This window comes from Dromaius novaehollandiae, chromosome 20, assembly GCF_036370855.1.
Source record: "Dromaius novaehollandiae isolate bDroNov1 chromosome 20, bDroNov1.hap1, whole genome shotgun sequence".
In the NCBI taxonomy this organism is placed as follows: Eukaryota; Metazoa; Chordata; class Aves; order Casuariiformes; family Dromaiidae; genus Dromaius; species Dromaius novaehollandiae.
In genome coordinates this window covers 13,299,982-13,313,014 of record NC_088117.1, presented here as the reverse complement: position 1 = coordinate 13,313,014, position 13,033 = coordinate 13,299,982, and the positions used below count along the sequence as shown (strand labels likewise).

At 50.7% G+C, this 13,033-nt stretch overlaps 1 protein-coding gene across 1 annotated transcript in view; it reads right to left on the bottom strand.

Moving 5' to 3' along the window:
- The window catches only part of ADGRD2 (adhesion G protein-coupled receptor D2), a 45,316-nt gene that overhangs the window by 3,339 nt on the left and 28,944 nt on the right, over nucleotides 1-13,033 (bottom strand). The window contains exons 27-32 of the mRNA XM_026100873.2: nucleotides 11,932-12,052; nucleotides 5,832-5,873; nucleotides 5,568-5,621; nucleotides 5,057-5,201; nucleotides 4,401-4,459; nucleotides 1,675-1,705 (exon numbers count right to left, since the gene is read on the bottom strand). Of these exons, the coding sequence (XP_025956658.2) occupies nucleotides 1,675-1,705; nucleotides 4,401-4,459; nucleotides 5,057-5,201; nucleotides 5,568-5,621; nucleotides 5,832-5,873; nucleotides 11,932-12,052 (452 nt within the window). The remainder of the gene's footprint in view (nucleotides 1-1,674; nucleotides 1,706-4,400; nucleotides 4,460-5,056; nucleotides 5,202-5,567; nucleotides 5,622-5,831; nucleotides 5,874-11,931; nucleotides 12,053-13,033) is intronic.

Sequence of the window (13,033 nt, the reverse complement as noted above, 5' to 3'; positions counted from 1 at the left end):
GGAGTGCTCTTCTGGTTCAAGGAGATCTTCTCATTCACCCTCAGGCTGAAGGACTGCTGAACCACGCGGCTCCGTCACCCCGGGGCACGAGAGGAGCTGCTCTTGTTGCAAGGGGAGAGGGTGGCCACACACAGAGCAGCACTGCGCTGCACCGGGTCGGCCACGGCTTTTGTGCGTCAGCCTGTGTGAGCTTAACCTAGAGAGGGGAGGCACTAAATGCAAACCTGTGGGTCAAGATGCCTGGGCCTAACTCTGGCTTTCCCTCTGTAATTCTAGACAGTTCTCCTAAACTAGCTAGCAAATTCAGAGGGATGCTTTGCTTTGAGGCTCCCCTTCTTCTCAGCATGCACATTGCTGTTTTTTTTTTAAAATATACTGAGGAATTGCATGAGAAAACAGCTAAAGAACCCACATCCTCACATAGCCGTAGCTGAATCACAGCTATGGCTAGTTTAAAATATGCAGGAGCAGGTAAGGGTGAGTGCATGTGTGGTACACAAATGCATGTGCTCAGTGCACATCTTGCTGAATGTGTGACCCCACCTTGAGGCCTGAAATGCTGCATTGCGTTCACTCCTGGATGCCGTTATTTCCATCTTGCTCAGGTGCCTACTGTGTGGAGGAAGCATGCAGTGTTTCTGCATGGCACTGTCTTGAAAACAGTTTAAGCACGCCCTGCTTAGACACCTAACGTGGAGGTGTTAAAGCACACCCCACTAAACATGCTACATCCATACAGAGAGGAGCTGACAACTCGCCCGAAGCCAGGCAGGAAAGTCCGGGAGGCAGCAGGGAGCTGGTGCTGGCCGGCCTCACCCTGACGCTGCAGCAGAGCGGAGGTCTAAGGCTTCGGACAGATTTCCCTTTTGAATTCTACCCACCTCTGCTGCAACACTGGCCTTTCCAGGAACCTGAAACAGAAGCAACTAAAGGCTGCTTTTAAGCTCAAAAATGCAGCCCTGCCCAAACACCCCACCTTCCCCGGCCTCCCTGCTGTGGGAGCAAGTCACCTCTAACACCCTTCAGTGCTTCTTTAGCTGCTGCTGCTGTTTCAAACTACCCTGTGACAGCAAGTCTCTGCAAAGAGCCACCACGGCAAACTGCCTGCATCTTGCCAAGCAGCAAAACGTGCTGCTCCCCGAAGGATGGATGGCCATGCCGAGGTTTAGCAGGCCAGAGAGCTCGAGCTGCAGGCACCTACTGCTGCTTTTGAGAGCCTGCAACCTGCAGCTTCACTTTCAGAGTGGCCCCACGATCCAGCACGCAGTGAACTGCGGACAGGGAGGCAGCAAGAAAGGTGCAGAGACGCTGGGAGAAAGCAGGTAGGTGGTGCAGGGCAGGCAGTCTCAGCCGAGCCCCGTGGGTGCTCAGGTTACTGCCCCGGGCTGCCTACTGCCATGGGTGCCGCAGCTGAGAGGCAGCACGGGCCGTGTCGCCAGGGCTTCTACACCCCCTCCTCCTCATCTGCTGCAGCACCGCTCGGGCGACACATGCATCTCATCAGCCTTGCTAGGACTGCAGCCACCAGGGCATTGTGGAATTTAAAAAAAATTCTAAAATCAGAGAGAGAAAAAAAATCACTTGCCCTCCACCCTCCAATCAGCACTCCATGATGCAACCCAAAGAAACCAGTATCAGCAGTACCAAAAACAAAATAGTACAAGCAAATGTTACCTGAGGATTTGAATGCTGTCAGCTCTACAGCCTGAAAGAGAGGAGAACATTTGTTAATAGAAGCACAGGTCTGTTTGCCTCACTGCCATAACCCCCAGTCACGCTCCCCAGGGCCGAGCAGGGCTCTTTCTGGCGCTTTCCCTCCAACTGAGCTACTGCAAAGGCAGGGAACCAAAGTCTGCATCCATGTTCCAGAGAGATGTGGTACTTTGGAGAGTTTCCCTGAGAAAAGCTGTACCTCTCAGGAGTATCCAGAGACACCGCCCCAGCAGTGAGCTGCAGCTGCGCTTGGCATATGCTCTCCCGGGACTCCCCCATCCAGCCCTGGGATGACCCAGCAGGCTGAAAATCATGCTAGAGACCACAGGAAAATTCAGGAAAACAGTAGAGTGAACTTCCTCCCCCATGCCGTGGTGGAAAGACTGCACATAAGCCTGCACTACATGCTCAAGTGATGGTGAACACTGAGGTGTGAAATTCCTGCTCCCAGCCCAAGAGCAATAAATATCAGTAAAAAAAAACATTTAAAAAGCTGAAACACAAAGAACATCATATGCCTGTGTTTGCATCTTCACTCCGTCAGTGTTTTGTCATTTTAAGTGTTTTCGAACATTTTTAAGTAGCATCTTCTCTTCATCCAAACTATTGTGCAGCTGCCAGCGACATTCTTAATTCACAGCTCCTCCAGTGAGTTACATGACTCATTTCATCAGGGAGCAGGAAAAACAGCGCTGACTTATGTAACTGAAGAGCAGAGAAAGCAGCGTCTCTCCAGCCAAGGGTAGTGTCCTCCCCTGCAGAAACGCACTGCCTGCCTCCGGAGCACAGAGCTGGGGGTCGGAGCGAGAGCCCCAGCAGCCCAGGGCTGCTCACACGCATGCGAGGGGAGAACGCGCAAGGGCTGCGCTGCTGAAGCCACAAATCTCCACGGAGAAAAAGGCACCTTGCTCTTCCTCCCCCCCCCGCCCCCCCACAGAGAGTCACCGGGATCAGCCTTGCCTTTTGAAGGTTGTTGAATACACATTAGTTAGAAAGGAAACAAATCCATTCTAAATGAAACATTCAAGCAGCAAAGATACTGAGAAGTCCTAGGTGACCCTCACATGGAGGAAAGCGGTTTCTATCTTTGCCTGCTAGGAAATGCCATGGCCTTGGCATTTAGGAAATCTGCTGCCTCCCATGTTAATACTCCCTGCATTAGAAAACGCAGGCCTCTGGGCTAATCTCTTTAGCCCAGGTCTCGTATTTTGTGCCAGGTAGCTTAGCCCTGGTCCCAGTTTACACAGCAAGCACCTGGCTGGCTGAAAAAAGCGTCACCTACGAATCCTGGTAGGTGTTTAGCACAAGGGGAGGAACAGCATTAACCACAACATCAGTAACAAGAAATGAAAATATGGATTTTACTGAGTGGCTTCAGAATGATATGCCAGCTACAGAAGTATTATCTATTGGATAAATAAGAGCTGTCTATGTGACACAGGTTTTCAAAGGATAAATATTAGAGAGATCCTTCAGCAAGAGCCTCATATGAAAGTAGTGTTAGATTTTATTCTGAGAAAATTACAGTACTTGTATGTCAAGTGCACAAGGACTGATGATCATTTCAATAGTGGGAGATGGAAGTGGTATCAGAGTAGTCAAATTTAAATTGTTCCCCACTTTAGGCCATGCCTTGCCGAGCTCTACATCTGCTTCACTTCTGCAGGGGGAGCGAAACGGCCGGCAGAACAATACAGGGCCTGGCCTCCCTGCACGGATGTAACTCGGCTACACGAGCAGACAACAAGCCCCTGCTGCCCTTTTTTAATTTGCTGTCCCTGGGGGTAGTTTCTAGCCTTGACCTCTACCACCCTCCGTTTGGTGCTTTACTTACTCAAATTCACTATCTCTTTCTGTTCATTTATATCCCCCGCTATAAATCGCCCTCCAAACACACTCCCCTCCCGGTGCGGCTGGGAGCAAAGCTGCAGCAGGGCTGTCTGCCCACAGCAGCTCGGAGGTGAGCTCTCTCCTTCGAATTTGGCCAGTTTGGGGACTTCCTCCTGCTCTGTCCCCAAATCGTGCAATCTCCTTACCCTCTGCTGCCTGCCCCAGCCCACACCAGCCTGAGACGTCAGGCAACAGACTCCTGACCCAAGCCCCTGCCACCTTGCCAGAGCCAAGCAGGGGTCACCGGCAAGGAGCAGCTCCTTGCACCACCCTTGCTCTCCTTATGCTCCTACAGAAGATGAGAAATACTCATATCACATCTTTCTTGATTATCAGGAGTGGCAATTATGGGCATCAAAACCATGAGTCTCAAATGATTTAAATTAACACAATGCTAATACGGAGTATATATTTTAATAAATCAGTGTGTGCAGGACTCGTATCAAAACCTTTTCTTTTCAATCCAGAGTGGCTGCGTGTCTGGAGCGCTCCTTGGGAAGAGCACATCTATGCTGTGCTAACAGACTCTCAGTCCACTACAAACACTGTGCAACTTTTGTAACATCCTGGGACAGAGGCATTTATTGTTATCCTCAGTCTGCAAACAGGATGGATGAGTCAGCTTCTGTGATTTGCCTAACATAAAACACTGAGTTTGTGCCAGAGCTGGTAACACTACCAGGTGTCCAGAGTCCCAGCCCTTTGCTGCAACCATTAGACAGCATTTCTACATAAATATTAAACTGTGTATATGGGTGAAGGTGGAAAAAAAAAAAGTAACACAAAACATCACATACCGGTCTCTCTGGTGACATAATTGATGAAATCCCCATGGGAATTTTAGCTCCAAAGTTTCCTAGGGGAGAAGCAGCACAATGAGCGCGGAAGCTAGGGAGTAGGAATATTCCTGTTTTCCCAAGAACTCTGTGCTTTGTGTCCTCTAAGTATCTCCTACTGAATCAAAGGGACCAACCAGGTTATCTGCACAATTCCAAGAAAACCATTGCATCCATAAACTGTTCAGAGCATGTAATACCTTTTTTCCCCCTGAAGCTTAATAACTTATTTCCTACTGCTACCTCTGCTTCCCCTTATCCAGGAAATTCATGTTAAGATACAAACATGGGTTGTTATCCTCAAGAGAAAGCAATGCTGCATAATACAGTTAGGAGAACCTGTGGCCCATGCTCAGCCGGCCTGCAGGAATGAGCCTGATCCCTCTGCAATCCATGTGAACATGCTGCCTGCCCTCGCTGGGATTCCTTCACTCTCTGTGCTGTATTTGGGGCACCAATCCCAAAACGTTCACACAGCCATCGACTTGTATCCTCCACAGTGTGCAAACAGGCATAGTACCAAATGAACGTACACTAAAATTCAAGCCCTTGGGAATATCATTTTATTGTGGTCTGCTCACACAGCCTGGGCCAGCAGCAATGGCAACCTTCTTTACCTCTGTTGGTGATGTTCTTCACTGGGGGCTCTTTCTGCACAGGACTCGACAGGGCGCTCTCAGCTGCGGAAGGACTCAGTTTCCCTGTCTCCCAGGAGGTTGTGTTTCTTGGGCTTGATAAGTAGTTGATAGGATGAGAGCAGTTCTGTAATGACATGGAAGAGATACAGGACACGGAAAACTGCAACACATGCCTTTCCTAGAGCAGTGTGAATCCAGGTCCTAATTTAAGGATTAAATTTATCTGCATCACTGCCACTGAGTCTTTGACTCCCACCCCATCCTGGTAGGGAAGGCTGCTGCCTAATCAGGGTAGATTAACTACATTTTTCTGCAGGACTGCAAAGAAGGTACACAGCCTCTGCCACTCTCCCTGCATAGGATGATTTGGGGGGGGGGGGGGGAAGCACCTTATTTCCAATTCCATCCCCTCAAAGAAGTCCAAGCAGCTATCATGTGCCGGTGGGCACGTGATGAACAAAGGTGGGCAGCAGGGCTTCCTTGCACTTACTGTGAACGAGAGGGCTTTCTTCTTGTCCTTCATTCTCTGGATGGCATTCCTCACCTGGAGCAGAGCAAGGACATTAGAGGGGGCCACAGCAGCTCTAACAGCAGGAAATCCTCCAGCAAGTCATGGGGCAAAAGTAACAGCCGTCCCAGTAGCACAGTCTGGGCTATGCTGTCTGTTCCATCCACAAAGTCCCAGTTACCCCCTTAATTACTAATAAACTGTTACTCTAGAGAGTGACCATGCCCAGCTAGGGGTATCTCTTACCTCACTGTTATAGATTGCATAGACCAGGAATATATACAGGCCCTGAAAAAGAGAGAGCACAGGGAGAGTTACAGATGTACAGCTTGCTTGCTGCTGCTTCACACAGGAGGAAATGAGTCTGACGACACTAGAATGGGTGAGGACCAGGCTAACGGGAAGAGATGTTGGGCCAGGCACAGACAGGGGACAGCTAGGCTGGAAGGATGTTCCTTAAAGTCAGACTTGAGACCAGGTTCTTCATGAAGAGTCCAAAGGACAGAATTTCCCTGCCCCAGTCCCTCCTCCTTTTCCTCTCCCCCCATTTCACTGCAGCAGCAGCAGCGGCTGGGCAGGGAGACGCTCATGCAAGGCTGCTCTGTGCCTCTTCGGTGCGGCCGAGGGGGAGAGAGCATCTCCAAATTCAGCCCCTCTGCTACCCCCACCGCAGACCTCAAGGCTCTCCCACACTTTCCTTCTTTCATGAAGGCAAAATCCCTCAAGAAACTCCTCCTTCAGACCTCAGAAGCAGAAACTTTACAGAATTAATCACAGAGGGGAGCTGAGGCCTGGGAAATGGACCTCCTCTCCCGCTGAGCGGAGCACTCGGGCAGGAGGGGTGCTTTGGCCAGTCTCCCACAGACAAAACGCAGCAGGGTGCTAGGGCTGGCTCCTCTGTCCCACACGCTGGAGACCACAGCACTTGAACAGGACCCTCCACTCCAAATTTACTGAAGCATGGACCGAGAAGCTTTGCGCAGCCTAGACCCGGACAAAGCTTCCTCCTCCGCACTGACACACCACAGCTCGGGCAGCACCGGCTCTGCCACCCTCGCTGTACCCGTCCGGTGCCGGTGCACACGCACACTGAGCACCAGCAAGCAGCCAAGCGCTCTGCCACAACCCAGCGCTGGGTCACAGCTAAGCGCTGGGCAGCATGCACAGCGTGCACAGCGTGTGCTCGGGGGAAGCACTGGGGGCTCGCCGTAATGAGCACCACTGGAGGCCAGAGCCAGGGGCTAATTACAGCTCCAGACCAACGATTTTGGCCTTAAGGCAGCTCTATCTGGCCCACCAGATTTATGTTATATCTGTGGGGTGTTTTGTTATCGCTGCTAGATAAATCAGCTGCAGCAAGAAAAGTAATCCATCTTGTCTTCAATGAGCCTTGCTCTTCATCTGCGAACTCTTGGCAGGCGTAATGGTAGCAATAGCCTGGCGCCGTGCCATGACCTGTCCTTCAGACAGCAATGCTGGTCACTCCTACGGACCAGATTTCTGGCCGGGCTGCCAAGGCAGGTCTTCCTTGAAATAATCATTCTGTATAGAAGTGGGGATGGGGGAGGGAGCGGTGAGGTCAGCAGGGAGGAGAGCAAGGAAGAGGAGGCCCAGCTGCAGAGGCGGCGGAAGCGGAGCCGCGGCGCAGAGCGGTGCTGGAGGAGCCGGCTCCTGCCCCGCAGAGCGGAGCCCTCCTCTCCGGCAGGGATCTGCTCCTGCCCGCGGCGGCACGGCCCTCAGCGGCAGAGGGGCGCCAGGCCGGAGCGTGGCCTGGGGTGAAGCCCGGGGAGCGGGATGCTCCTGCGTGGTGGCCGGCAGCACTCTGCACACCCCATCCTGGGGGGATGCACCTCCTGCTCCCGCTCACCGGAGGGGAGATCCTGCCTCCTCGGGGATCGCTGGCACAGGCGGGTGTCACTCCATCCAAAAAGGGGATTTTTTGTTTGGAGATGCTGAGCCCTGATGCAGCCCCACTCCAACAGGCCACGAAAGAGCCCTGCAAGGGCTCAGTGGCATCACGCAGCCTGGGAAGCGAGGGCACAAGCTCACGCTCATCAGCAAGGAGCCATCGTTAGAGCATAATCACTAAGCACCGTCCTGTGCTCCATTCCATGCTATGCAATCCTCCGGGCCTGACCCAGGGGCTGTTGTACGAGTGGAGATATTTTAAATACCTCAGGGTCTTTGAAAAACAAGTATAAAAATATCCAGCTGGAGGCCCTACCACAGAGAGGAAAATGAAAAAAAACCCTCTAAAGTGTGAAATTTAACAGAGAAGCACAACTGCAAGAGAGGTCAGTGTGGCAGGGACGATTCTCTCCCCAGGAAGGGAGGCCTCACCGGGCTCAGCAGCTTGGGTAGGTGGCCAAAGCGGCCAAGAACAGGCCAGAGGTGGTTCACCATTGGCAGGGAGCACGCATGATCCCTCATTTCTTTTTAAGATATGGTTAGGGCAGGCTTTAGCCCGGCAGTCACCACAGATCACACTTGCTCACTGGGAGCCCGGGGAGCCGTAGGCCCCTCCTGCCCCTGACATGGCTCTGGACACCGTGGGCACCACGTGTGCTCCACTGGCACCCAGCTGCACCATGAGGACAGTAGCTGAAGCAAAGGCAATTAGTCATTATAAGTATATAAAAATAACTTTTTTTGTGCGTGTGATGGCAGCTGCTGCACTGGGATTTCAAGCAAAGCCCAATCCCCACAAGGCCTCTCCGGACAAAACTGATGGGTGGTTTCTACTGCAGGGATGGAGGTGCTGAAGCAGCAGAGTTAGGCAGACCAGGAGCTCTCTGATGAGTCCCAGTCCCCTCCAGTCACACATCATGTGCTGGGGTAACAGCAGTATTGCTGGGTAGGACTTACAATAAGTTTACGTGTTTCTTGTCTTTCTAGCCTGCCAGGGCAAGGACTGCTTGCTCATTATGGTGGGCTTAATCTTGGTTATAGCACTGCTAATAAAGGTAACAGTAATAAGCAAAGACAACTTGGTACCCTAAGGGCACAGGGGCAGGACCAGAGATGAGTGAGCAGCTTTACAAATCCCTGCCCTGAGCCAACCTTGGGACCATCCTTCCATTTCTCCAAGTTCAAATAAAGCCAGCAGGTTTTACACACACAGTTTCTTAGAAACAGGCACCTTCACCCAGCATTCAGTACTTGGCAAGGTGTTGGTGCTCTTGCCTCTGAAATCATGAGCTAGGGAAGGTGTTGCTGACTGCTAATTAACCTACAGGTCAGCAGCTGGAGCCACCTCCAGCTCAGCATCACATGACATTGCTTTTCCGTCACTCAGCTGAATTCTTGTGCTGCCTGGCTAGGAGAAGGAGTTGTCATGTTTGGTGTCGACGCAGAGAGTAACCTTGAAGACAGGCTTCAGTTTCCACAGATAAACAGAAAGCAGTCAAACAAACAAACAACTGCAGCAGCTAAACTTTCCTACATAACGCTACCACAAAAAGCGGCACGCTGGCCTTTAAGGAAACTCCAAGGTGATCTATCGAAGTTCGCCCTTGATAGGCCAGCCAAAGGAGTTGAAATGTGATGATTTTATCACTTTCTCTCAACTCCACAGCTTCCCACCATCATCACGGTTTCTCTCCTAATCTCCACATTGACCTGAACTCAGTAATCGAGGAGCAGAGGGCAAACAAGCCTAGCATATTCACGGGCAAACTCTCTACTGCTTGTCCACACAACAGCCAGGGCTCCTCTGCCGAGCTTTAGCAGAACATTATCACAAATATGAGCAGTCACTGAAATGAGGAGCTAGTCATGGGACTTCTCTTGCCAGTGCCAAGTTGCAGAGAGAAGAGCAGCTCTGAGCACTACTGCAAAGCGGCTCTCCAGAGAGCTAACCAAGCCCGAGACCCTCAGCAGGACCCCTCTGGGGTGCAATGACATACGTGTTTGTGTTTCTACAGCCCAAACACTGATGCAAGGCAGAGACCTTGCAGCAGCAGGAAGATAGCCAAGGTAGTGCTGGGAAGTTGTGTTCTGATCTGCTTCTCTCTGCTGATGTTGATGGAGTTCACCCGAGCTGAGAAACGGTTTTGCTGTCAAAGTAATGATGCTGGTGCTGTTCTCAGCCTTGCTCATCTTAGCACCTCATTCCTTCATAGCAGAGAGCTTTGATTCCTCTCCTGTGCAGTACCCTAAGCATGGCACGAGGAGGCAAGAAGAACTGATGCTACACTTAATTACAGTTAGGATAGGCCTCCTGCCACCCTTCCGATATCCTTAATAGCAGAGGCATGGAGAGGCAGCCCTCGCCCGGCCTTGGAACTTCCCCACTGGAGAGCTGACGGATGTGCGTGAGCAGCACCCTGCGGTTGGACCAGTGCCAGCCACAGGCAGAACATGGCTTTGAGCAATCACCTATCTTGTGCACGTGGCCTGCACTTCAGCCCTTGAAAAGCTGGGCCAATGTTAGGCTGAAACCTGCCAAGTGTGCCAGAGCAAAGTGCTGTGGGCTTTCCTGTTCCACAACCAAAAGCTACAGCTGGGAGCATTTCCTCTTGTAGCCAAAAAGAAAAGGGAGATGGGGATGGAGAACTCTGAATCCCAAAGGTTGAGGGTAGTACCCAGCTGCTCTCTCACCTTGGAATCCCAGAGTCAGATTTGTCCTCAAGCACTGTGCAAGGAACTCTGTAAAACGCATCCACAAATACACAGTGCAAAGGGACAGGACTGACTGCATGGGTAAAGCCAGAGGTTATTTGTACTGGCATGGTCTTAATTCTGGGGTTGGACTGAGCCCATGGTGCGTTCCCTTCTGGCTGGCTCCCTGCTGCCAGCACCTCTCTGCAGAAAATTCCCCCGTCTGCCCTGGGATCATTCCCTCCCCTGCAGATGTCAGGAGCAGCGGTGTTTAGTGCTTCTCTAGCTCCATCTACAGCTGCTTTCTCTAGAAGTTTGGAGAGTTTTTGCCAACCAGGCTGATGCTTTGAAACACAGATGACAAGCACATGTTTCGCAACTTCACCAAGTCCCAATGACCTTTTGCCACCACATGTCCTCGCGTCCCAGATCTCCCAGGGTCCTGGGACCAGTCCTACCTCAGTGCAGAACTGAGTGAACCTGGCTGCTGTAGCTAATATAATTTGCTTTACTCTCTTAACCATATACAGGCTGGTTAAAGTTTTAAACTCTTCTGAAGAAACCTATAAACTTGGAAGCAAATAGTATAGCTTTACACACCGGGGCTACCTTCTGTCCTAGAGCAATTCCCTATTGGTATTACCATATTAATAACCATGACTCTGAACTATGGTAGCATTCAGGAATTACAGCCATGGTCCCAGAAGCCACTGAGACAAGCAAATAGCCTTAAAAACATAGCCAGAGGCAGAACAAAGAGGCAGAAGGAGATGACATGACTCAGCCAAGGCCTTGCAACTCAGAGGTAGAGCCAGAGACAGCACCCACACATTTCTCGACTCCGAGTGGATGGCTCCAATCACCAGTCCACATTTCAACCTATTCAACTCAACACTCCTATATTCCCATCAGATACTAGTGCAGCTCTCACTGGGCACACATGAGCATCCCTGGATCAGCTGCATGTCCCCAGACAGTATGGATTTTAAAGGTAAAGATTTTCACTCTTTGACTCTTAGTAATTCTTCTCTTGTCTCTCTGCAATAGAGTTGACCTATGGGCAAAGTGATGGTGGTTCTGCCTACACATTCTTAGGTCATGACCTCTAAGTATGTCTGAATGTAAAACACATGATAAACACTCATCCTAGAACAAACATCATTCAAGCAGCAATTGAACACAGTATGGCTGGAAGTGATCTTTGGGAAACTTTCTCTAAAGAGCCCTATTCTCATACTGACGCTGGCACACATGGCCCATCCCTACCCTGTAGGAATCAGACTTATTTCACTGATAAAAACGGCAACTAGAATGTCAGCCTCAGTCTCGTTAAAATGGACACTTACCAGTAGTTAATTATCTAGTAAATGACCAAATCAAAGCCCCAGGGAAGTTCCCTAGAACCACGTCAGTTTAGAAGTGTCATTTCAAAGCCACGTTAACATCAGAATAACTACGAAAAACAAGATTTAAACTGGAGAACTGTGACACCAGTGAGACACTCCAGAGATACATGCTGAAAGGGTATTAGATAAATATGGTACCCAGGCCGTATTTCATGCCTCAGGAGAATGAGCTTGAGTTCCTCACAAGAGACAGCACAACAGCTTGGGAAAGCTGGGCTGGGCTCCAGAGCTGACTAATACTCCTGAATATTAGGATAGGTAGGTTGCACTGAAGCAAGTCACAAGAAATTGCAGACAGCCGCTTGGCCATAATGCGATGATGCACAGGGTACAGGACTCACCTGGAGGGAGTTCAGCACAATGAAGACATAGGCCCAGATGATGCTGAGGTGGACAAGGACTCCACACACCCACGTCAGCCCCAGCACGGGCAGCAGCACCAAGATGGGCTTGGCTGTGGCCCTGTCAGGAAAAGGAGCTCAGAGTTACTTGGGTGCATTTCAAAGCCAAAACAGTCTGCACCAGGGAAGGGCTCAGCACCCCCCTGGCATCTGCCTCCCAGCCACCAGCTCGCCACGGGAGTCTCTGTGGTGCCCCATGTCCCTGAGCTCAGCAGGCCCTGGCAGAGTGCTCCTGCCTGCCAGGCATCCTTCCCGGCTCTGCAAACGCTGCCCAGGGTCTCGCTGTGAGCTAGCGGGGGACCTTCTCCTGGTTACAGAGCAGGTGAGGGGATCTCCAGTAGAAAAGGCACCAAAGGTTTTGGAGCCCTCTGGCCTGTATTTTGCAGTCTGGAAGACAGCCTTCCTTGTCTCCACGCTGCAGACAGCTCTACTCCTACGAGTGCCTATCAGATGATTTGGCAAGCAAGAGGCACCCAACGATGGTAACTACAGAATGAGTTTCTTTGTGAACAAAATCACTTCCTAGCTAAGTTAGAGGAGAAAAAACAAATAGTTCATCTCCCAGCCCCCAGCATGCAAGCCCGGCTCTTTATTTATCATTGACAGTTAGCAAGAAGAGAGCTCTTTGACATCATTAGCCATGAGAAAACAGCTAGTCTTCCCCAAATTGCTGCTACAAGGAGGGCTTCTGTATTTGTTTTATTAGCATGTAGATGTCACCCTGCCCTCCAGCACTGCCCTATCTTTGTGCTTCTGTAAATTTGGGAAAATTTATTTATGAAACAGGGGAACAATGCGTGTCTAGCAGGGGTGCCCGGCGCCAGCTAACAACAATAAAGATTCACAGAGGATGATAAAATAATGATTCAAGCAGCAGTTTTTTTTAGAGGTCTCTCTATATTGCCTGATTACAGAAATCCACACTGCCTCTCCTTCCCCATGTATATAATCTCCACCAGGGCTACTTTCTATCCATCAAGTCCCAAACACAAATAGAAAATGCTTTTTATCATGGCAAATAGCTGAAAAACCCCTTGCACTC